Source organism: Amaranthus tricolor, chromosome 3, assembly GCF_026212465.1.
Source record: "Amaranthus tricolor cultivar Red isolate AtriRed21 chromosome 3, ASM2621246v1, whole genome shotgun sequence".
In the NCBI taxonomy this organism is placed as follows: domain Eukaryota; kingdom Viridiplantae; phylum Streptophyta; class Magnoliopsida; order Caryophyllales; family Amaranthaceae; genus Amaranthus; species Amaranthus tricolor.
The window spans coordinates 28,404,005-28,425,775 of NC_080049.1; the positions used below are offsets into that span (position 1 = coordinate 28,404,005).

General features: G+C 31.8%; 2 protein-coding genes across 3 annotated transcripts; one reads left to right on the forward strand and one right to left on the reverse strand.

The window, feature by feature from the left end:
• The first annotated feature begins 1,567 nt into the window (after positions 1 to 1,567).
• Positions 1,568 to 10,731, forward strand: LOC130807508 (chaperone protein dnaJ 15). 2 transcript variants are annotated; one of them, XM_057672737.1, is made up of 13 exons: positions 1,585 to 1,758; positions 2,040 to 2,256; positions 3,760 to 3,883; positions 4,647 to 4,729; positions 4,808 to 4,919; positions 5,158 to 5,262; positions 5,346 to 5,396; positions 6,731 to 6,799; positions 7,841 to 7,930; positions 8,042 to 8,150; positions 8,266 to 8,414; positions 8,511 to 8,564; positions 10,146 to 10,731. In XM_057672737.1, the coding sequence occupies exons 2-13, from the start codon at positions 2,132 to 2,134 to the stop codon at positions 10,380 to 10,382; spliced, it is 1,308 nt and encodes a 435-aa protein (XP_057528720.1). In that variant the 5' UTR covers positions 1,585 to 1,758; positions 2,040 to 2,131; the 3' UTR covers positions 10,383 to 10,731. The 2 variants fall into 2 exon arrangements, with proteins under 2 accessions (XP_057528721.1, XP_057528720.1); XM_057672738.1 differs by lacking the exon at positions 6,731 to 6,799 and having other exon boundaries at positions 1,568 to 1,758.
• Positions 10,732 to 11,985: 1,254 nt separating this feature from the next.
• LOC130807509 (uncharacterized) lies at positions 11,986 to 18,835 on the reverse strand. The gene is made up of 4 exons (XM_057672739.1): positions 18,676 to 18,835; positions 16,963 to 17,181; positions 16,785 to 16,886; positions 11,986 to 12,883 (listed from the first exon to the last, which is right to left on the reverse strand). Exons 2-4 carry the CDS (start codon positions 17,153 to 17,155, stop codon positions 12,159 to 12,161), a joined length of 1,020 nt encoding a protein of 339 aa, XP_057528722.1. The 5' UTR covers positions 17,156 to 17,181; positions 18,676 to 18,835; the 3' UTR covers positions 11,986 to 12,158.
• Between the last annotated feature and the right edge of the window lie 2,936 nt (positions 18,836 to 21,771).

Below are 21,771 nucleotides of genomic sequence, written 5' to 3' on the forward strand. Positions count from 1 at the left end.
TTAACGTTTAACTTTTGTGTATTTGGATCGACTATATATATATATATATATATATATATATACATACACACACACACACATACACACACACATATATATATATGTATGTATATATATATATTTATGTATATATATGTATACATATATATATATATATATATATACATGTATATATATATATATACATGTATATATATATATATACATGTGTATATATATATATATATATATATATATATATATACATATATATATATATATATATATATATATACATATATATATATATACATATATATATATATATATATATATATATATATATATATATATATATATATATATATATATATATATATATATATATATATGTTTATTTAGTTGTATATTTCAAACATTTGTATATATTTTGTTATATATATGTTTAATTACTTTATCATAGCCTCCAAGCTTTCACTTACGAATGATCGGAGTTTTGGCGATGAATCATACCGCTTGAAACATACATTGACTTGTAATTACTTATTATAATGTCTCTAATGCAAATACAACAAATAACAACTAAAAAATTAGCAAAACAAAAAATATGTACATAGTTGTTCGCAGTTACTAACTGCGAACAGCCAAACAAGGCAAAATAGCTGTTCGCAGTCAGTAACTGCGAACAGCTATTTTGTCCTGTTTGGAACAGCTCCAAACCACAAATTTGAGATTTTCTCGCTTACTTTTGAAATATTTTTGAAACTTATATTATTTGGTTCATTTTTTTTTTATTTTTTCACTTATTGATTTCAAATTTTCAAGATGAAACTCCTGCAACAATGAAGGAAGATTTAGAGTATTTGAGTGGGCTTAAAGAGAGAACATTTGCCTTTGGACTGAGTTGAGATTATATTTTTATTGGATATGAAAGGATGTGTTTGAGTTTAATGTCAAGAATCACCGACATTGCGGGCGATATTTTTTAAAGTGAACATATGACATTGTTAGTAGTTCGTTAAGAGTTGTTGATAAAATTAGCAGTTTTAAGTTGAGGAGCAAAACAATACAAAGTTACAAACCTAGTAAAGTTGAACTAAAGTGGAAATTTAAATACAATTAAGTATGAACTACTCTTGTTAGATACCATCTTAATCGGACGACCTCAAAACAAAAAGCTTTTTAAAGTAGTTTATCTATTTAACCCATGTGCTAAGCATGTCTCATACAATAATTTGTAATTGAGTCTTTCTTTGATTATAAATTTTCTGAAGTCGAGAATCATAAGTTGACATATTAATTAGAAATTTCTCTTTCACCCTTTTGACAAGGCTCCATTCTCACTCTCTTTACATATTGAAGAATTAATTAGTTTTACCCCAAAGTTAAAAAATTCTAAAAATTAAATTTTATTTCACTTGAAATAAGTACAAATTTTTCTAAATAAAATCATGAGTTTAATTACCATCTAAAATTCTCATAATCCCGTCCTTTTAACTATAATTTTAATTCAATTAAAAAAAATCCTAAAGCCGGGTCAAAGAATAAAGGTGAGCAAATCAATTTTACAGTCATTCAAAATTAAAATTTTAAAATTAGAAACTTTCAAATAATACACTTTTTTTCTCAACTCTCTCTCTCTCTCTCTCTCTCTCTCCCTCCCTGCCAACTAAACGCCTCAAAGCTTAAAAACAAAACAAGAGAGAGAGACAGCAGCTGAACTAATTTCCTCTTCACCCCACCCCCAAATTAAGGACTTTCACGAGCAAATCAATTCAGGTACTCTTTCTTTCGAAAACCCTAATTTTCTTTTTATTTCAATCAGATCTCGACTTAACTTCCATTATTTGAATTTGACCTTTTAGCTTCTTGTGTTAATTTTTCATATTTTAATAATTTCTTTCGATTTTTCCAAGAATTGTTGATGGATGGAGAGATCCAACGCTTCGAATTTTGTTACAAATTGCGGAAAACTTTGTGTTTATTTATTTGTTCATTGTGATGCATTGGATTTGTTACCTTATCTTCTGGAATGATTTGGTTGCGTTTTATCCCGACAGACATTTTCAAGATTTGGGGCCTCATGAAAGGAATTTGAATCCTCAAACGAAATACACATTTGGAAAAACTGAGAGGTTGGAGAAAGGGTAGGATGAGTTCGAAGAATGGAGGACCTTCTACTCCGATTCTTCGGAGAGATCCATATGAGGTTTTGAGTGTTACGCGGGATTCCACTGATCAAGAAATTAAGACAGCTTACCGCAAACTTGCACTCAAGTTAGTTTTATTTCTTTCGATTTTACTTGTCTATCCTTTCCAAGTTTCTGCAATTCAATTTGAGCTGTCCGCGTTCTTTTTTTTATTGGAGAATTTCTTCTAATAAGTTTATCAAATTGTGGGAGAGTTTATTATAGGAAAATTCTTATACAGTGTGGTGTTGTTATCTTGGAGCCTTGAGGTCCTGCTGATAATAATAAAGGATTATCTTTTTATTATTGTGGCCTTCGTTAGTTGAATATGAAACAATTTAGCTGTGAAATTAGTTCCTGCTGTAACTGGGAACTTTTTTTGTAATGTTCAATGAAATTGGATAGAAGAATGTATTGGCAGGGTTAACTAGAATGTTTTTTTTTTAAAAAAATGTTTTATTAAATTTGATAAGCCAATATAGGTTATTGTAGATATAATATTTTGAGATTGATGCAGTGTGATATTATACATTGAAATCAGACCATAAGTTAATTATATGATCATTAAATGGGTCTTTTTACTGCTGTTGAAACTGTGTTGGGTATTTTGGCAACTTTTTTCTCAAAACATTGGAGCATATGATTTGTTTATGCATGTGCTTAACACTAGCATTAAGGGTCATGACAAGTTGCAGTTATACCTTTTTAACAGCACTGGTGCATGTTTTCTCCAAATATGGACCATAATTCAATTGAATGTGTCTTTAATCATAACATTGTGGGTTCAATGTTAATGTTTTGTTTTAGTATATGGTAATATTTTTTGATTTTACAAAGCGAGGTTGCACTTGTGTACTTTGGACTTTTCAAACACGTGCTTTGGTGGAGTCAATTAATGAAACTAGGGTAATGGAATGTTGTTGATCCTAGTATGTTCCGTGATATTATTATTAGCATTACACCAGTGACTAGTGACTCAAAGCTTTGTCTACCTCACATGTATGCACCTTCACTAGTATCCATGGGTTTTTTTTTTGAATGAAGTCCATGGGTGTTAAGGCGTCTTTATGGACTAGTTAACTAAATAGGCTACTTTCATTGTACTTTAATTTAAAACCTTTTCCTCATTGGTTGATTGCTGAAATGAATGTCTCATTTTATTTTAATTTTTCAAGTCAAACTTGTTAAAAATAGTCTCCATTGATATTGGGTTGATGTGGTAATGAGGGTAACACGCATGTTGTCCTGCCAAATATTGGTGAAGACCATGAATTATCCCTTGACCTGACCTAAAACTTAGTATTTTTACACCTTATGATGTGAATATATTCAATGATTTAAATACCTTTATGACTTGGCTGATACAATATGAAGCGCCTTGTTTTGACACTGACCCAGTGCTAAAGAATAGTTGATTTTTGGTTCTACTTGGATGAGCTAGTAATGCTCATGTTGGAAATAATGACAAATTTTACTTCATGATGCATTGAGAATTGGTTCCTTTGTTGTAGCATAATAACCTTTTTACAATTGCATGGTATTATTTAATTTCCTATCTCGAAGATAATGTTCTAAGTATGTGCAAATATAGGTATCATCCGGACAAAAATGCCAATAACCCTGAAGCTGCTGATCTTTTTAAGGAGGTTGCTTATTCTTATACTATCTTGTCTGATCCTGAGAAGAGAAGGCAATATGATGCTGCAGGATTTGAGGTTTGTTGCTCTTTACTATGTGGTGTATTTCACTTTTACAAAAATATTCAGCATTCTTTTGTCATCTCTTCTTGTGCACACTTTTGAGGAAGTAACATCAATAAGACATTGCCTATATGGGAAATGTCATAAATTTTCTCTCATAATTCAAGAGTGCATCTTTTTACTTATATGTGCTTATTTGAACTTATTAGAGCTTATTCTTTTTCAAACTTATCTCTGTTATTCTTTATATGCTAGATTCTTGTCTGAGCTCATTTAGAACTTGTTATCATTGTGAATCAAACTTGAGTATATTTCTTAAAAGTTTATTACTTATCTAAACTTACTGTAATGGAGCTTATGTTACTAGATACACCTCAAGCGTAATTTTTAAGGTGAAAAAGCTCACCCATAGTGTGGGATGTTCTTGGGCAGGAAAACTTTTGCATTTTATCTTCTATAAAATTAGCTCTGAGAGCCTCAATCATTGACATGAAGCATGTTGTCTCTTGTCTTTTTTGGGTTTATATTATCCTGATGATAGGCCTTTGGGGTCTATGGGCTTAATTTAAGCCCTCTAGCTTGTGTTTGGATGAATAATGTTTTTGTGGATGGCTAATTTTGATTATGATTTCGGCTGGTGTCTTAATTATGGATAATATCAATTTTTTGAGGTTGATGGATTTTTTTTGGCATTCGGTAGTTTCAAGTTTATTGTTATTTTATTTGTGACAATATTGTGCTTTGACATGATAATTAAATTTCTTGAAATAAATTTCAGGCTCTTGATGCTGAGGGCATGGATATGGAAATCGATTTATCAAACCTTGGAACAGTCAACACTATGTTTGCTGCCTTGTTCAGGTGAAGGATATCCTGTGTTTGAGTTTCTGGTGCAGTTTTGTTTCCCCTCTTTTCTTACAAATTTTGTACTATTTTCAGTAAGCTGGGGGTTCCTATCAAGACAACCATCTCTGCTAATGTTCTGGAAGAAGCACTAAATGGAACTGTGACTGTCCGCCCACTTCCTGTTGGAACTTCAGTTAATGGAAAGGTTATTGCTTAATCAACTCTTAAAAATGTCTATTACATGCCATTCCATACAATAAGGCAATAAAGTTCTTAATTGAGGTGTTTGGAGTTCAGGCACTCACCACCTTATCCTTTTAACTGCAAGTGGCTAATGTTGTTTGAACCACTGATTGAGTTTAGACCGGACTACTAAAGTGGAAATTATTGCATAAATTGTTTTTTCAGTTATAAGTGTTCTTATTATTTCATGATTTGTGCAGGTAGATAAGCAGTGTGCCCACTTCTTTAGCGTGAGTATAAATGAGGAGCAAGCACAGGCAGGCATTGTAGTCCGTGTCTCTTCTGCTGCCCAAAGCAAATTTAAGGTATAGATGATGTCCATCGTAGTGTATGGTTGCGGTTACATATATATATTAAAAAAGCTCTAATGCTTTTGTGATATTTTCAGTTGCTTTACTTTGAACAAGATGCAAATGGAGGTTATGGCCTAGCATTACAGGTTTCCTTTTCTTTGATTTTCTATCTAGTTTCTTTTTTTTGGTCTTCCTCTTAATTTTTTCGTTTTTCTTGTTTCGATTTTCCTCTTTGATTTTTCATATTTTTTTTCTTATGAGGATTTCAGTTTTTTTCTCTTTCCTCCTTTAATAAAAATGTGATAATATTTAGACAAATCAAATAGACACAATGCTTTAGAGAATATTTAGGTACCATTTTTTGCCATTTTGGGGAATATTAGTGTCCAAGTGCAATGATATAACTAATGTTTTAGATCTTTTATGCAATTATAATGAGTTTCATATTTTTAAGGTATCAAATATCCTTTAGAATTGTTTAATAAGCTTTTGAGCAAAAAAGTGTTCATTGCCAATGAAAAGCTTGTGCTCTCACCTTGCACCTTTATTTGTGGGTGTCCATTCTCAATGGAACCAAATAATTACAATTCTTTGGTTCTGAGTTATACGGCTTGTGAATCATGTGTACTTTTATTTATGTGAAGGTGTTGGTGATGTTTTCTATCAAGAACTAATAGGAACAATTCCTTCCATTGTACAAGGGTTATACTGGTACAACCAACCCCCATATCCTGACTAACGGAATAGACTCGATTAAATGTTGTTATTTATAATGTTTTATGAGTCCTTCATGCTTTATAGAAGCTCAAAATTGTTCATAGAAAACAGTTTTTAATTTTATTGTTTTATGAGAAGTATTTGAGAAAGGTTAAACGGAACTTAGGTCAAAGCCTCAAATTGTGACCCACATAATTTTTCTAATGAGAAAAATTAGATCCAGGACGCTGCATGTTTGATCGTCAGAGGCACCGACCCACTTTCATCCTCCTCGTAGAACTTTCAGTTTGATGTTTGTACAACTGATCTAGGGTTTGGTTTGAAAAGCCTAGGTTTAAAATTGAAGCATTCTTGTGCTTCTTTGGACTTCAAAAGCATAGGGATTTTGATGGATATTGTGATTCGAGTCAAGCATTGTGTTTTGCTACATAGGTAGCGGGTGAGGTGGAAAAGAACAAAAAAAATTTGTGCATTAATTTTATTTCCTTCTGGAGGGTTGAGGGAGGCTTCAACATTAGACTAGAAGTTGTTTCAAATGGTTTTACTGAAATTGTTTTGTTTTATTCCCCCTTTCCTTCTTAATTTTACTGTATAGTTCACAATTCTTGTCTTTGACAATTTATTTCTTTGTGACTGCTTTCTTGTTTTTTAGCATCTAAATTTCATTGTTTATATTAGCATAGTTATTATACCTTCTTCCCCAACCGCCAATTTAATTCTATGGGTATTTTTTATATTTCTAATAGAATATTTTGTTAATCAGGTTACTCTCTTTATTGTTATTGTTGTTGACTTGTTGTACCCAATGGTTCTAATTCACAAGGAGACCAAGGTAAATAAGATAGTTGTGATTTGTTCATGTATTAGCCAAAACTTAGGAGGTTTGGCAAAACGTTGTTAGCCTTTTTAGTTGGTTTGTTTAACAAGTTGAGAGTGTTGGTTTTTAAGCTAGTTGGATAAATTGCCTTTTTAAGGAAAATTATACTTTGGTTGTCGATTGTTGGACCAACAAGCAAAAAGCTAATGAAAAAAGCTAACCAAGCTAGCCTTTTGTCTTTGGCTTAAAAGCCAGGTTTTTAGTTGGCTAAAAATCCATTTACCAAAAATTTTCTTTTGGCTTTTTGCCAACAAGCTAAAAGCCACCTTAATCGACTAGTTGGTTTGCTCTTTCCGCTTGAAGCTTGAATTCTATTGGTTGTTGGATCGAATGCCTAAATAGAGTTTTACAGCTGTAAAGATTATATATTACTCCCTCCCTTACAAAGTTATACACCATCCATTTCTTTACTTCCATAAGATGTACCCTTTTTTCTATACAATTCAATAAAGAGTAAATTTTTTCTATACACCTTCTGCTTAATTCCATTTAAAGTAAATTTTTTATTTCTGATCATTGTTCCATCACCTTCCCCTTTTTTTCTCTCTAGTTTTCTCTCCTTATTCTCACAACCTTCTTGCTACATTCTACAAAGTCTCCAGGGAAATACTTTAGGTGTTGAGGTACCTCCTTGAAAATTTTTGTACAAAGAACGAATTTGTTAGGATGATGAAGTATGCACCCTTTGTCCCGCCAGGTTGAAAATAACATATTTGGCTTTTGTTTTTGGGGTGGGGGGTGGAGGGGTAAATGATAAGAATCTCTTTTCATTAAGGATTTTAATTAATGATAGCAACTTACCTAACCAACTATTTTTCTACAAGCTAGCAAATACAGTTGAGCAAAGAAAAAAGAAGAAAAGAGAGAAGTAGAACTGAAGAAGAACAGATATTATGGTGAAAGCTTAACTATTGAATTCTTAGAAGTCTTTTTTTGTTGGACTGCACGATTTAACATAGATTTGCATAAAATTGAAGATGGTTATGTTTTATGCAGGAGGATAGTGAAAAGACAGGCAAGGTGACATCTGCTGGGATGTATTTCTTGCATTTTCAAGTATATAGGTTGGATTCAACTGTAAACGCTGTAAGTAAATGTATCATACATACTTGTGTACAGGAAAGAATTGTTTCAAAGTTGAGTTGTCACTTTTTGTGGCTATAATTGATTTTGATTTGTGTCTGCGTGGATGCACAGTTAGCTATCGCCAAGGATCCTGAAGCTGCTTTCTTTAAAAGATTAGAGGGTCTACAACCTTGTGAGGTCTCAGAACTGAAACCGGGCACCCACATTTTTGCTGTCTATGGTTTGCACTAGTCCTTCAACGTGTGTTTATTTGATTGTCTTCAACTTGTATTAGTTGCAAGAACTTTTGCTTTATGCTTGAGCTGTTGTCTAAAAGATATGTCATGTGGACTTAGGTGATAACTTTTTTAAACCCGCCTCATACACGATAGAAGCACTTTGCGCAAAGACTTTTGAAGACACAACAGAGAAGCTGAAAGACATTGAGGCCCAAATCTTGAGAAAAAGAAATGAACTCCGTCAATTTGAATCAGAGTATAGAAAGGTATACTATGAAATCTAAAAAGAATTAAGTTGTTTTTACATTGTAACCAATTATAGTTTTGTAAAATTTTATTTTGCAACATGTGTTGATTGGCAGACGTTGGCTCGTTTTCAAGAAGTGACAAACAAATACAACCTAGAAAAACAGTCTGTAAGCTTCATCACTTTGACATCTTTTTTATGTCATTTGATACATGCAGGAATTGTTTGTTATGTCATGATTATTCTTGCTTTTGTTACAACTTCTAACTTCAAGCTCTTCATTTTTGCTTCCTTAGTGGGAAGGAACACGACCATTTTTGTAAATGACTCTAGGCATGCCTAGACATAATCCTTTCAACAAACCTGGTCTATTAATAATATACTAAATAAACATCTAAGAATAATTAAACAATTTTGATTCTTTCCCAAAGAAGGGGTATATGTTATATTCCTCAACTTTTTTCTTAATCATTTAAGAATAAGTTGTCCATTAATCTTTGCTATGACAAATGATGCTCTGTCTCAACTTTTTTCTTAATCATAGTGCAACAATGTGATTATGGTAGTGGTTGCGGTAAGGAAACAGATTCCGTGGTCAATGCTGATAGTCTAGGGGTTGTTAAACATCTTTACCATACGGTTGCGATACGGTTATGATATGGCTATATATGCAATATTTTGCACTATTATTCAAACTTCAAATAAGTTCTAATTATGGTTGCCCTAGCTGTAATGAGCTCAATTAAGACTAGAAAAACGCAACATTCTCTCCAATTTTACCTTTAGGCTCGCTTGGATTGAAAAAAATATTTGAGTAAAAAAGTCAACTAATGGAACAAAGGTAATCAAAGATACAAATGAAGTAATTGAAATAAAGAGGTAGAATGAGAGTAAACTAAAAAAGATGATTAAAAAAGGAGGATTATTTCTCTCATTTGGAGGAAAATAATTCCTCCACCCTCTCCTAAGGTAAATTTATACTCCAAAATGAAAGAACTAATTGTTGTTTTATCCTTTTTTCATTACTTTCTAACCAACTTTTTCACCTCTTTAACAATTAAATTTCTTTAATCACCTATCTAACAACTTTATTTTTCTACTTTTACTTTTATTTACCCCTTAAATATTTACATCCAATTCAATCGGCTCTTAAGGTAGATATGAGAAATGGATCTTACCTAGAAGGAACCATATTTTGAAGCAATATTCCCAATGCATTATTAACAGCTGCCATTTCAATAAAAAAAAAGTCATTAATGCTTACGCCACTTGCGTCCATTTGTGCAAATATATAATCTTAACCAATTAAGAGAGCCCTAGAACATTAAATTTTTCCATCATTGAGAAATTAATACGAATTTTGAAGCACACCTTTAGATAGCAATTTAGCATGAATAGGGAAGCGTCAGAATTTAGCATATCATAAGCACTTAAAAGCAGTCCTTTTTTAACTTGTTTTCTTAATTAGAATGTCAAATTTGACAACCTTTTGACATGTTGAAAGACAAGATACAGACCAAAAAGACACGGCTATTTTCCCAAAGTACGTGTATCAATATGACACGATATAGGCACAGACACTGACCCTTCAGACGCTAGGACATGGCTACCCAGAGAACAAGGAAAAGCTGAATTTGGTTATCTATGGCCATGACTGTTAATTGTTGAAGTTCAAATCTATTTTTAAATAAGGAACTGATCAAGTTAGTAATACAGTATCTTGTTTTAATGTCCATGTTTTTCAAAACAGGTCGATGAGCTACTAAAGCAACGAGACAGTATTCATTCTGCTTTTACTGTTGTCAGAACACTAAGTAGTCATGGGAGTAGTAGCAATTTGGCCAATGGGAATACATGTAAGACCTCAGTTGAAGATGGCAAGTCGGAAAGCCCTAGCGAAGATGGAGGTTCTGATGGAAAAGACAAATCATCCCGCAGGAGGTGGTTCAATCTCAATCTTAAGGGTTCTGATAAAAAGCTTGGGTGATCTCTTCGGGATATACGCAATAATTTCATTCTTGATCATCTGGTGAGCAGCAGGCAATTGCTTTATTTGCCTTTCAGTGGTTATCTTGTAGTCGTCGCATAGTCTACCAAGTACAGAGGGGTACATACAAAAAGATGGAAGGGATTTTGTTTGTAAAGAGCTTTTAGAGTTCTTTAGATTAATTTCCCTTGCTGATGTATTTGCATCATCGCATGTTTGTTATTTATTGTTGAAGTGAGATATTTTTTTATGGTTTATGCTGTAGATATTATAAAAGTGAGTTTGAGGTTTTGTTGTAATTATGAATTATTCATTATTGGTCACTTTATGAGCACTGTCCACCAAGAAAGTTTTGCTTACAATTCTGTTATAAAGCTTTTTCTTCATAAGTTATTTTTAGTTCCATGAGAACAATTTGGTTTCCTAGTATGTCTAAGGTTCGGCCCATCACTTCCTATTTTGAAAATTTGAATAAAATAAGATGTTTCAACAACTTAATTCCAAAAATAAGTTTCGTGAAAATTTAATTTTCAAAATAAGCGTCCGTACATCCAAACCTAGCCTTGGAGTAAGTCGCTGTTACTAACAGCGACTTAAAAAAAAAAATTATTTTTTAAGTGACTTAATGCGTTTTAAGTTTTCAGTTCTCAATTACTTCCTCATTCCAGCCGACGAGATTAAGGAGTTGACTGGTCAACTCCTTAAAGTCGCTGTTAGTAACGACGACTTATGACTTTTATTTTTATTTTTTTTTCTTTCGCTGTTAGTAACAGCGATTTATACCAAGCCTAGGTTTGGATATACGGACGCTTATTTTGAGAATTAAGTTTTCACGAAGCTTATTTTTGGAATTAAGTTGTTAAAACATCTTATTTTTTTCAAATTTTCTCATATTTTATCGTGTATACAATACCTAGTATTATTGTGATGTTATAACAAGTTCATTGCCTACCCTCTTTTTCTCTTGGCCCCGATGACCCGATATTTATATGACTGAAGAGTTGAATTTGACTTAACTCGATTTTAAAATGAATTTAAATTAATGTAAAAATCAATATGGACACAAGATTCGATTTTGAACTGTCTTCAAACACCTGACCCAAAATCGACTTGATGACCTATATGATTACATCCATCCGCCATGTACCAAAAAAAAGTTCATAATCATATTAGTAATAAAATTGTAAAGCATTTTGAAGAAAAAAATGTCATATTTGTGCTCTGGAGTGTCACCCTCCCAAAATGGTGTTTTAACGACAATATGCAGGAGAAGGTTCTATGAAAATTTGTGACTTTCTACCACCCTTATAAAGAATTCGGATCAATCCTCAATTAAGGAACTATCATTAAGTCAAATATCCATCTTGAAGCATCCAAGGTCCAGTTTAGTGATTAAGGTGATTAATACAGAGCACGTATATGATTGTCAAGGTAATTAATTCAACTAAATATTTGCACAGATATTAGTTTCTGGAAAACGCATCGGACCTGATACTAACTTCCTTTAGCCGTAGCATTGACATCAAATAGAAGTCTTTGTGGAAGCGAATGCACCACTATTGCTGGTTTTCAACAAGGTGCATAATGAATAAGATATCAAAAATAACCTCAACCAATCTTTTCATTAAAGACGCAATTTTTACTAGCACTCATGAAACATATATACAGCTCAAAGCCTAGGCACACAATTGATTTGGGGAAAACAAAAGGATGAAAAGAAACCTGAGAATCGAGAAAGAGGATTGTGGAGATAGAGAAAAGAAAAGGGTATGTAGTCTACAATATGTGTGGAAGCTGATTATCTAATCTCTGTTGCAATTCCTTAATCTTAGAAGAAAGCTCAACCTGCTGTTCCTTGTAGTTTTCCAGTAGATACTCTTTTCCGTTAATTATATCTTTCAGCCCGCTGATTTCCTTTTTCAGCATTTGGATCCTTTCCTCATCTCCTCTACTTTTCCCATGAAACCCAAAATTGACATCTCCATTAATAGACCCATTGACATGACCATTTCTTGTCTCTAATGGTGAAGTCGAGACAGCAGAAGGCTTCTCATTTGACTCTCCGAACGCCAGACAATGATCCGCAATAGCTTTCCTCAGCCTTTGGATTTCTCTCTCCGAATCCAAGAGATCCTTGTTGGCAGAATCAAGCTGTGACCTCAAGTGGTCAGAATGAGATATTTGCGCATTATAAGCATTCTGTAGTTCGGTTATCTGATCCTGCATCTCCAATATCATGTCATCTCTTTGCTTCAACTGATGTCTGAGTTTCTGTATTACTTCTCGCTTGCTATATATTTCAGAACTGGATTCAGATACACATGGTGAGTCCAAAGTACTTGACTGATGGAATGATTTTAAAGGTGGATCACCACGCTCTGGAGATGAAACCCAAACCGCACCATACTCAGATGTAGGAACAGTCACTAGAGGGAGTGACACCTCTTGATCTGTCAAATTTCGGCTGTTCTGAGGGTTCCTTATCTCCATTACACGTTCTCCTACATTAAAACCCAAAAATGACAAATGTATAGTCAAATGAACAGTTCCATCTAATCTAACGCAATAGAAGTATTATTAATCCAGTGCCCAATATTTAGCACACAACAAAAGCACCAAAATCTTATTCCCAAAGATGGGAGCAGCTACATGAACTAAAACATTACCTGCAACAATCCTCCTTTTCCATTTGTCCCTATTCAATGATATGACAATTTCACATCTTAGTATAGTGATCAAAGTTACACTTCCTTAGTTTTACAAGTGCACCAAATTTAGAAATGAAGAGAAGGCAACAATTGGTACAATCTGCTAATGACATGGAAGGAGAGGAAATTGGCCCCAAGGGATAATGGTATTATTAATGTGGGAAAACATGTCAAATGATCACACAAAAAATTATGCGCCTACTTGTAAATTTCTAAAAAGGGATATGCTGCACCCTAAAAGTATAGAAGAAGCTGGAAGTATATTGGTGTTACACTGTTACTTCATATGCACATGTAAAGCCATACAATAACCGTGTGGAAAAGTTGTTTAGGTTCGAACAAACTTTATGTCTCCATTACATATAGGTTCTCCTTTTGTTAGTTCAAAAATGAGTTATAATTTGAAATTAATTTTGGCTTCATGGGCTTTTAAAGCCTTTCCCAAAAAAGGAATATGGTGTAACAAAGGAAACTTCCAAAAGGAAATACAATGCAATTAACAAAAGAAAGAAGGTGGTTCACGTAGAGAAACCTAAGATCCTGATGCGCACAAACCTAAGCTGGACTGCCGTCTAGGGTCTAGTCAATTTTAAATTACAAAAGTTAATCATCATTTACTTGAAATAATATTTTCCTCGACTTTTAATAGTTGCAATATTTCTCCCAAACATGTCACCATTTTGGGATAAATGTTGCAACTATTAAAAGACACAAGGAAGCATATCATTTGCCACTTATCATAAAACTAGAAGAGAGAAGATATAACATACAAATGACGCATTCTTACATGATACAAGGGTTATCATTATAGAAGTAGATTTCTTCATGGAGTGTGAGTGTTCCAAAGCAGGTCTCAAGCCTGAATTAATGAGTAGGGTAGTAGTAGGTAAGTGATTGTAGCCACATCTTATTCGGAAGCTCAATTCAAATTAATGTGGGGGGCCTCACACATAGACTCACTAGACCTAGTCACCTTGGTGTAGGGATAAGCACGCAATGGTTTCTAGGTCGTCACCCAAAAGTCACATGTCACATCGCCTAATACGGAGTCAAATGAGTAAGGCCTTTATGCTTCATCTTCGGGTGTAGAATTAGTTATACAAGTGTAGGAATGACACCACCTGAAAATTGTGCGCAAAATCTTTTCAAATAAGTAAAGATTGTTAGGTTTCAAGGATAAGAAACCATACAAAAGAATAGAAGCTAAGTTAAAATTAGCATCTTAGAATGTCAAAACTCTTAGGAAAGTACCTAGAGTTTGTATATGTTAATGTGAAGATAAATATAAGGTGTCGCCTATAAACCGAGGACCACATTGCCTAAATGCGAAGTCAAATGAGCAAGTGTTTTACGCTTCACCTCCCATGGTGTAGTGCGCCATCTAAAAACTTTTGGAGGCCATGTGCTAACTATAACAATGAGGCATTAGAAACAAATATTAAATAAAAGATTATAAATTACAATAGGAAAAACACCAAATAAAAAATACATAACATAAGTAATAATACATAAAGCTTTTGCATTTAAAAGATGGAGCTATAAAATACTATTCTCTCCATCTAACTTCAGTTGACACATAAGAGTTTTGACTCATTTTTGGTGTTAAAGGTTGCGACAAGGGTTAAGCAGTGTGAACGGACTAAAATTTTCATTATTTAATAAAATGAATAGTGTGAATATTAAAAGTAAGATTCAATTAAGTAAACTTTTGTTAGCTATTTAAGGTTGATTAGTAAAAACTTTCAAAAAATATTAAAAGTAACAAAATAAGTGTGTGTACTTGAAGAGAACTAAAATTAAATTGAGCTCGCATGTTAATTTGATCAATAACTATGGAAAACATTCCAAGCTTTAGAAAGGAAAATCAATGTGAAAAGTTTGCAACATTTAGGTGACGATAATCAGTTCTACTAGTAATCTAATCAGTTTTACTAGTAAATAATGATTTTGGAAAGTGAAAAATCAAAGAATGCAAAACATTGAACAATCACCTCAAAAAATACTCTACCAATTCGACGTATACAAATAATTACAACAATAGTAATAATACTCATTTGAATTTAAGGCCCCCAAAACAAACCCAAAATTATGTTTGTTTGCACAACCCATTAGTCAGTTGTGTTAAGCATTAAGTATGCCAGAAGCATCACGCCAGATCTCCTAAATGTGGTGTCAAATGAGCAATATTGCATTATAGAAATAAGAGAACAAGAAAAGAATCAAACCTAAGCAAAGAATGGCATTTTAGAATGTTTAACTAAAATTGAGATTAAGGATGGCAGACAGGTAATATTTTGTGGGTATGAAGTTGGTCCATTGTGAGTGGATTTATGTATATGATGCATGGTATCTTGCCCGCCCCATCTACACAATATACTACTTTATAATAATTATATAATTTTAAATTGGAAAAAAAAATTAAGATGCTAAATTTTCAATAACAATGTAGTTAGAGTACTTATGTTTTTAAGGTTCAGATAAAATCTTTTCTAAACATAAATTTTAAATATTAGTTCACATATAAATGACATGATGAATTATTAACCATAAATTTTAGATTTTATCTTATTTTTTGTGATTTAGAGTAGTCTCACAAAATTCGAGATTCGCTTTGCTTCGTTGTACGGATTCGGGTTTGCTAGTTGGCATATTTGTTGTTCGTTCGGTTTGATTTTAGGTTCATGATTTGTACATTTCGTCTGTCATCAATTTTTTTTTCATATTATTCTATTGAAAATATCAAACAAGGTATAAAATAAAGCCAAAAGATAGACAAAAAATTAAAATACTGAACAATCCCACTTTTTCATTACTACTAAAATTTTTATAATAGCAACAAAAACATTTTATAGAATATACAAAGTAAAATTACTGTAAATCAATCAAAAGATGGACTCTTATCCTCTGAGCTCATGGCCTTTTTGAATTGTTTTTAAATGTAACATCATTTAATCAAGTCCAATCCACCTCATATCCTCTAAATCTAAAGGTAAGTCCTCCAAACAAGAGTTCTTTGGATCCCACTTTCTATAGGACTCACTCTTGTAGCTTTCACTAAATTGAGATGGTAGACGAAGATTGCTATAAATATTAACAAGTTTGTCTGCCCTTGAATAGTTTAATCTATTCCTTTTAACAGTGTAAACATTTTCAAAAGTGCTTTTGCTAGGCCTAAGTTAGACGTTATGAGTTAGGTTGGACTTGATAAGGATGATGATGATGTTGTAATTAAAAACAATTCAAAAAGGTGAGGACCTTAAATAAAGGATAGTAGTTCATTTTTGATTGATTTACGATAATTTACTTTGTATTGTCCATAAACGGTATTCTTTTACTAGTACAAGTTATGTTAGTAAAATTTTAGTCTTAATGAAAAAATGGAATAGTTTTATGTGTTTTATTTTTTGTTTATCATGTGGCTTTATTATAAAATAATATGGAAAAAAACTCCAACAAACCAAATGCACGAATCATGAACCTAAAAGTCGAACAAAAAAACCTAACCAAACAAACAACAAATATGCAAAGTAGCGAATTGCAAATCCAAATTCGTACAACAAATCAAAGCGAATCTTAATCAATGCAACACATTTTGAATGTAATTATCATGGGAAAGAAAAAATATATTTTAAGTATGCAAACTTTAAAAAATGTCTATTTACAAACAAAGGTCATAAACTTAGAAATGCTCTACCTGCACTACAATTATAGTAGTTATTCTCATCCAATCCAAAAGAATGTAAACTTGAATTCGATCGACAGTTTCCTAACCTTTGACTAGTTGATCTTTCACTTCCTGAATTTTAAGCATCGAAATGAGTTACATATTATGAAGTTGAGCAATGAATAAAACCCTTTTAAGAAAAGCTTACCTTTCAATATTGTGTCATCTTTTTGTTTACAATCAAACGTCTGTTTCAGTTTGAAGCCAAGACGAATAGATAAAGTACTTAACAAGGCGCCGCCAACAATAAGCACCCAATTTGGACCTTCTCCTTGGGAACTCTTCAACCCAATAGATCTAGCTTCAAAATTGGATTTTGATTTCATTTTTATAGTAGACATTTACAATGTAGGAAAAGGAAAGAAACCTGTTAAATAAATTCAAACAACCATATGTTAGTGAGTGCTTGCTAGGAAAGTTGTGGAATACGCAGCATTATGATAACAATTTGATAAACCTTAAATGCTATGCATTTATGATTTTATGTCATACAGGTAAAGAGGAAATAGGGGATCGATAATTCCTCCATCCATCCTAGATTTTTTTCAAATGCAGTTGTCCAAAATTATTTGTACCTTATACACTCACTAGAGAAATTATTTTCTAAGTTCCAATGTAAAAGCTAGGAGATCAAGTAGAGTCATCATTTATAAATCATAGTTCATTTCAAATCTATTCCTCCTCCTTGAGAGCTGTTTGGTGGAGGATTACTTGTATTAGTAAATCGTTATTGATTAAATAAGCTACACAACCAAAACCATGAGCAATTCAAGATGGAGGAAGATCAATAGCATACAACCACATTTATTGATCATCTTTAACCTATAACATAGAGACATTAGACCCTCAGATCCACAATTTCACTCCCTTTATTCCATTTTTCCTCATGCTTCAACAATGTAAGACATGAAGCTGCCAAGCCATGCTAACCTTCAAGATTTGAGGATTTCATATTTTTGAATCCTTTAAATAAGATCAAAAAAAAGCTGCCAAACCATGCCTATGAAAATCATAAATGCATAGAAACAACACATATAACTCCTATTGAACAAAATGTCTTGGATAAATAAATTGCAAACACAACCTTCACCATTTTCTGAACAATCATATGAAGTTGTTGGCAGCACTATACAGAAATCTACTAAGGGATATAATTAGAACATAAATTCTGATATTGCAATATAAAGCACTCAAATACAAAGACAAATGCTCAGCACAAATGCACAATGCTACACTGTCATATTTAGTAGTAAATACAATATTTAGGCCAACAAATCGAAGCAAAACAAAGCATATTGGTAATGAATCCATCAAAATTAATCAAATTATAATATCCTTTAGAACAATCCACTTGAGTAAGGAGCAAAATGACAACGAAAAAAATGAAGTAACTGGATATGCCAAGCAGGTAATTCAAAAAAAAAATTTTAAAAAATGAACAAAGATCAAGAACAATTGTTTCAAACAAGGACTCCTAACAACAATTATCCAAAAAGAAATGTCAAAATATGATAAATTGCAGAAGTAGCAAATGAAGTATAAGCAATTACAAGATACTTAATCAACTGCTAAAGTTATTCAAACAACTGAGAATTTTATAAAGAAAAAACAAACAACCAACAAAAACACAAATTTCATTCATTTTAATTCAAAAACCCCAAAACAATCACCAAGAAAATACGAGTAACAAAAATTTCGGCATACTCAAAAACTGCAAATCACGGAAATTCGTTAATATCTCCTCCCACAAAATGAAGGAAATGGAAAACAATCTGAATTACTTTCTAAACAAATGCCGTAACATTGATTAAAAAAAATGAAAGGGGAAACCAACAATTGAAAAGAGAAGGAGAAATGTAACCTCGAAAGCTCCTAGCCTGCAAGTGAATGAGCATTCCGAGCTCGAATAAAGATCGAAAATGGAGGGCGGAGCAATTCAGAGAAAGTTGTGAAATGAGAATGCTTGTATTTTCGTCACTGTAGAGTCTGGGTGGTCGTGAAAGAAAATGTTGTTGTTCCGGGCTCCATGGAAATAAATCAGGAAATATTTATTAATTATATTTATCGATTGACTATAAATAATTTAAATTTTAAGAGATATTTTCCTTGAGTAAATCAAGAAATTGGATGACTTTCTATTAGCAAATTTTATTTTTAAAGAAAAAGATAAACTAAAATAAAATATTGAAAAAAATACTATAAAAATGTTAAAATTTATTCTAACTTTTTTGTTATTCAAAATTTTTAATATAACTTTTAAAAATTTCTCTAATTTAAAATTAATTTTTCAGTTTAATTTTCTTTTGATAAATTACCTACTATAGTAAGTCATTTGTTTACCTAGTTTACTATAGGCAAACAACCCTAAAAGTGATTATTCATGGTTAGTCAATAGGTGGAATGATTATTGTAGGAAAATCATAAAAAAGTTATATTATCCTAAATAATTTTTCCTTTTAAAAATTAACATTAAAATTCAAATTTTTATTTATTGGTGGTGAATAATTTCAACTTTGAATTATCTTTTATTAATTTATCTTTACTCTGCTAGTATACTATTAGGATATGATGATAATGAACTAAGAGTAAAGGTTAGATTGCTATAAAATAAAAAGGTATGCTGACAGTGAGTCAGTGACAACAAAGAATTATTAAAAAATAATTTAAATATAAAATTATTTATGTATGGTTAAAATGTTGGATTATAAATATTAATGTTTCTTTAACAAAATCGTATCAAGATGTTTATTTTTTTGAATTTGTGGTTTTGTGTAAATATGTGTGACGTGTTGCCCTGCTTGATTTTTATATAAGAATTGTTGAATAATGAATATTCTTTATTTTTAAATAGCATTTTTTAAGTTTAATATATTCTGACTTTTAACATAAAAAAAAATTAATTATTTCTCCAATAAATAATGAACTTTCGAAGTAAAGCAAGACTAAATCTTTTTTTTTTTTTTAAGAAAAAAGAGCAAGACTAAATCCAAATTCCAACTTTATTAGAACCATATTTTGAATTTTTTTTTTTCAAGTTATTGTACACACACGATTGTAGATGTGGGAAAAAAACAAAGTAATTACAATTGTTGGTTTTTAGTAAAATGTCACGTCCATTTAAAAATTACTGAAAATGAATCATTGTCAATGTATGTTACCCTTTTTATCCTAAATGTTTTCGAAGTAAATGATTGTTTTTTAAATTTTCCCTATTTTAAAAATTAATTGCACGTACTTTTTCCGTTTCATTATACTTGCTATATTTTTAATTTAATTTCATATTATTTGTTACATTTTTATTTTTAATAATAAAAACAACCATATAAATATCTACTTTACCTCTAATTTTATCCTACTTTATACCTTATTAACTTTTATACTTCCTCTGTTCCATTATACTTGCTATTGATAGTAACATTTCTCCACTGAATATGTCACCGTTACCAGCAAGTATTTCAAAACGGAGGAAATATCTATCCCTATTTTTAGTACAAAAGTTGTTTTTTTTTTTTATGTTCAATTCAGAATTAAAATAAAGAGTTTAATTATCTATTATATGTTGTGTCCACCCTTTTTTTAATTTTTATGCTCATGCAAATATAGCAACAAAAATAAAACAGAGAAAATAACATTCAACTACAACTCCTCAACGATCAACGAGTGGGGACATCAAATATCCTAATGCATACAAAAATATACAAAATTTCTCAAAATAAGCAATATACAAATGAACAAAATCAAAATTTGACGTAGTCCTTCCTCATGTCGTGAAGATTATAATGGAGTCAGACTCATCTACATCGATAACCAACAATAGTGTAGATGATGGCGTTTGTATCAATAAGCAGGCCTTACATCTGAAGGTGGATGTGATGGTAACTTAACGGGCATTGGAGGAGTGCATTTGTTGGTGTCTCCTCAACCGGAAAATATCTCATTAACCAAGCAACGTCGACGGAAGCACCAAAAACAAAATTGGTAAGCATCACTTGTAACGTTGACCCTAGCAAACATTAGAGGTGGTGCTAGGGATCGCGTTACCATTCACCATGAAATATAACAAATATAACGACATTATGTAATTTTAATTCGTCCTTATAATTGGAAGGTGGAAGGTGAAAGGTGTGCGTTTTTTTGCTTTTGAATCTCGATTAAGGTCACAATGAGTGACTTGTCGAGATTAAGAGTGACATGAATCCTGTCATTCTCAAATAATCTTACTTTAATCCTATACAGTTAATATAATCCAACAATATTGATTGGACCCAACATTTTATGGTCTACGTCCGAGGGCCTGATTTTCCCTCATAATGAAAGTGACAGGTGAGGAACTTAGACACCTCACATGCCCAAACAATCTCAAATATATGGTATTTTGTAGGTGGGTTGAAATCTATATGTATATTGTAAGAATAACAATTAAAAGTCAAAACAACATAATTATCATCGAAAACAAGAACATCGACACCACCACAACCAACAACAACAACATCATTGATATATTATATTTATGTCATGTTTTAGAAATACAAATTCCTCCAAATTTGTTCATTTATATTTATAAATTATACTCGGTGATGTTCATCAATGATTTTATGTTGAAAAATAGTTTAGTTGTTTTGAGGTTTTTATAAGTAACCTCAAATAGTGTATCATGACTATTTAGAGTCATTGAGCCTCAAAGTATACCCAAACATGCTTAAGTGATACAAAGCTAAAAGATTAAAGTTATTATTTAATGGAGATAATGAGTTAGAATGTATTATTGAAAAGTCAAAAAACATCTTTACAAGTTATTATACTATGTACTAAAATAATAAAAAATTTGGACACATGTCACTGCAATAAGAATTTTTTTTTTCCTCAATCATACTACTTAGATTATTTTAATTAATTTTAATTTCAGATTGGATATTTATAAATTAATGGCGATGGAAACACTGCAAGGGTCAATTAT

Coding starts and splice junctions, on each gene's coding strand:
- LOC130807508 (XM_057672737.1), top strand. CDS start 2,132: ATGAGTTCGAAGAATGGAGGACCTTCTACTCCGATTCTTCGGAGAGAT. Junction 8,151..8,265: donor CCACATTTTTGCTGTCTATG/GTTTGCACTAGT, acceptor ATGTGGACTTAG/GTGATAACTTTTTTAAACCC. Junction 8,565..10,145: donor ACAACCTAGAAAAACAGTCT/GTAAGCTTCATC, acceptor TTTTCAAAACAG/GTCGATGAGCTACTAAAGCA.
- LOC130807509 (XM_057672739.1), bottom strand. CDS start 17,155: ATGTCTACTATAAAAATGAAATCAAAATCCAATTTTGAAGCTAGATCT. Junction 16,887..16,962: donor AGATGACACAATATTGAAAG/GTAAGCTTTTCT, acceptor CTTAAAATTCAG/GAAGTGAAAGATCAACTAGT. Junction 12,884..16,784: donor CTACTATAATTGTAGTGCAG/GTAGAGCATTTC, acceptor GTTTTAATGTAG/GAGAACGTGTAATGGAGATA.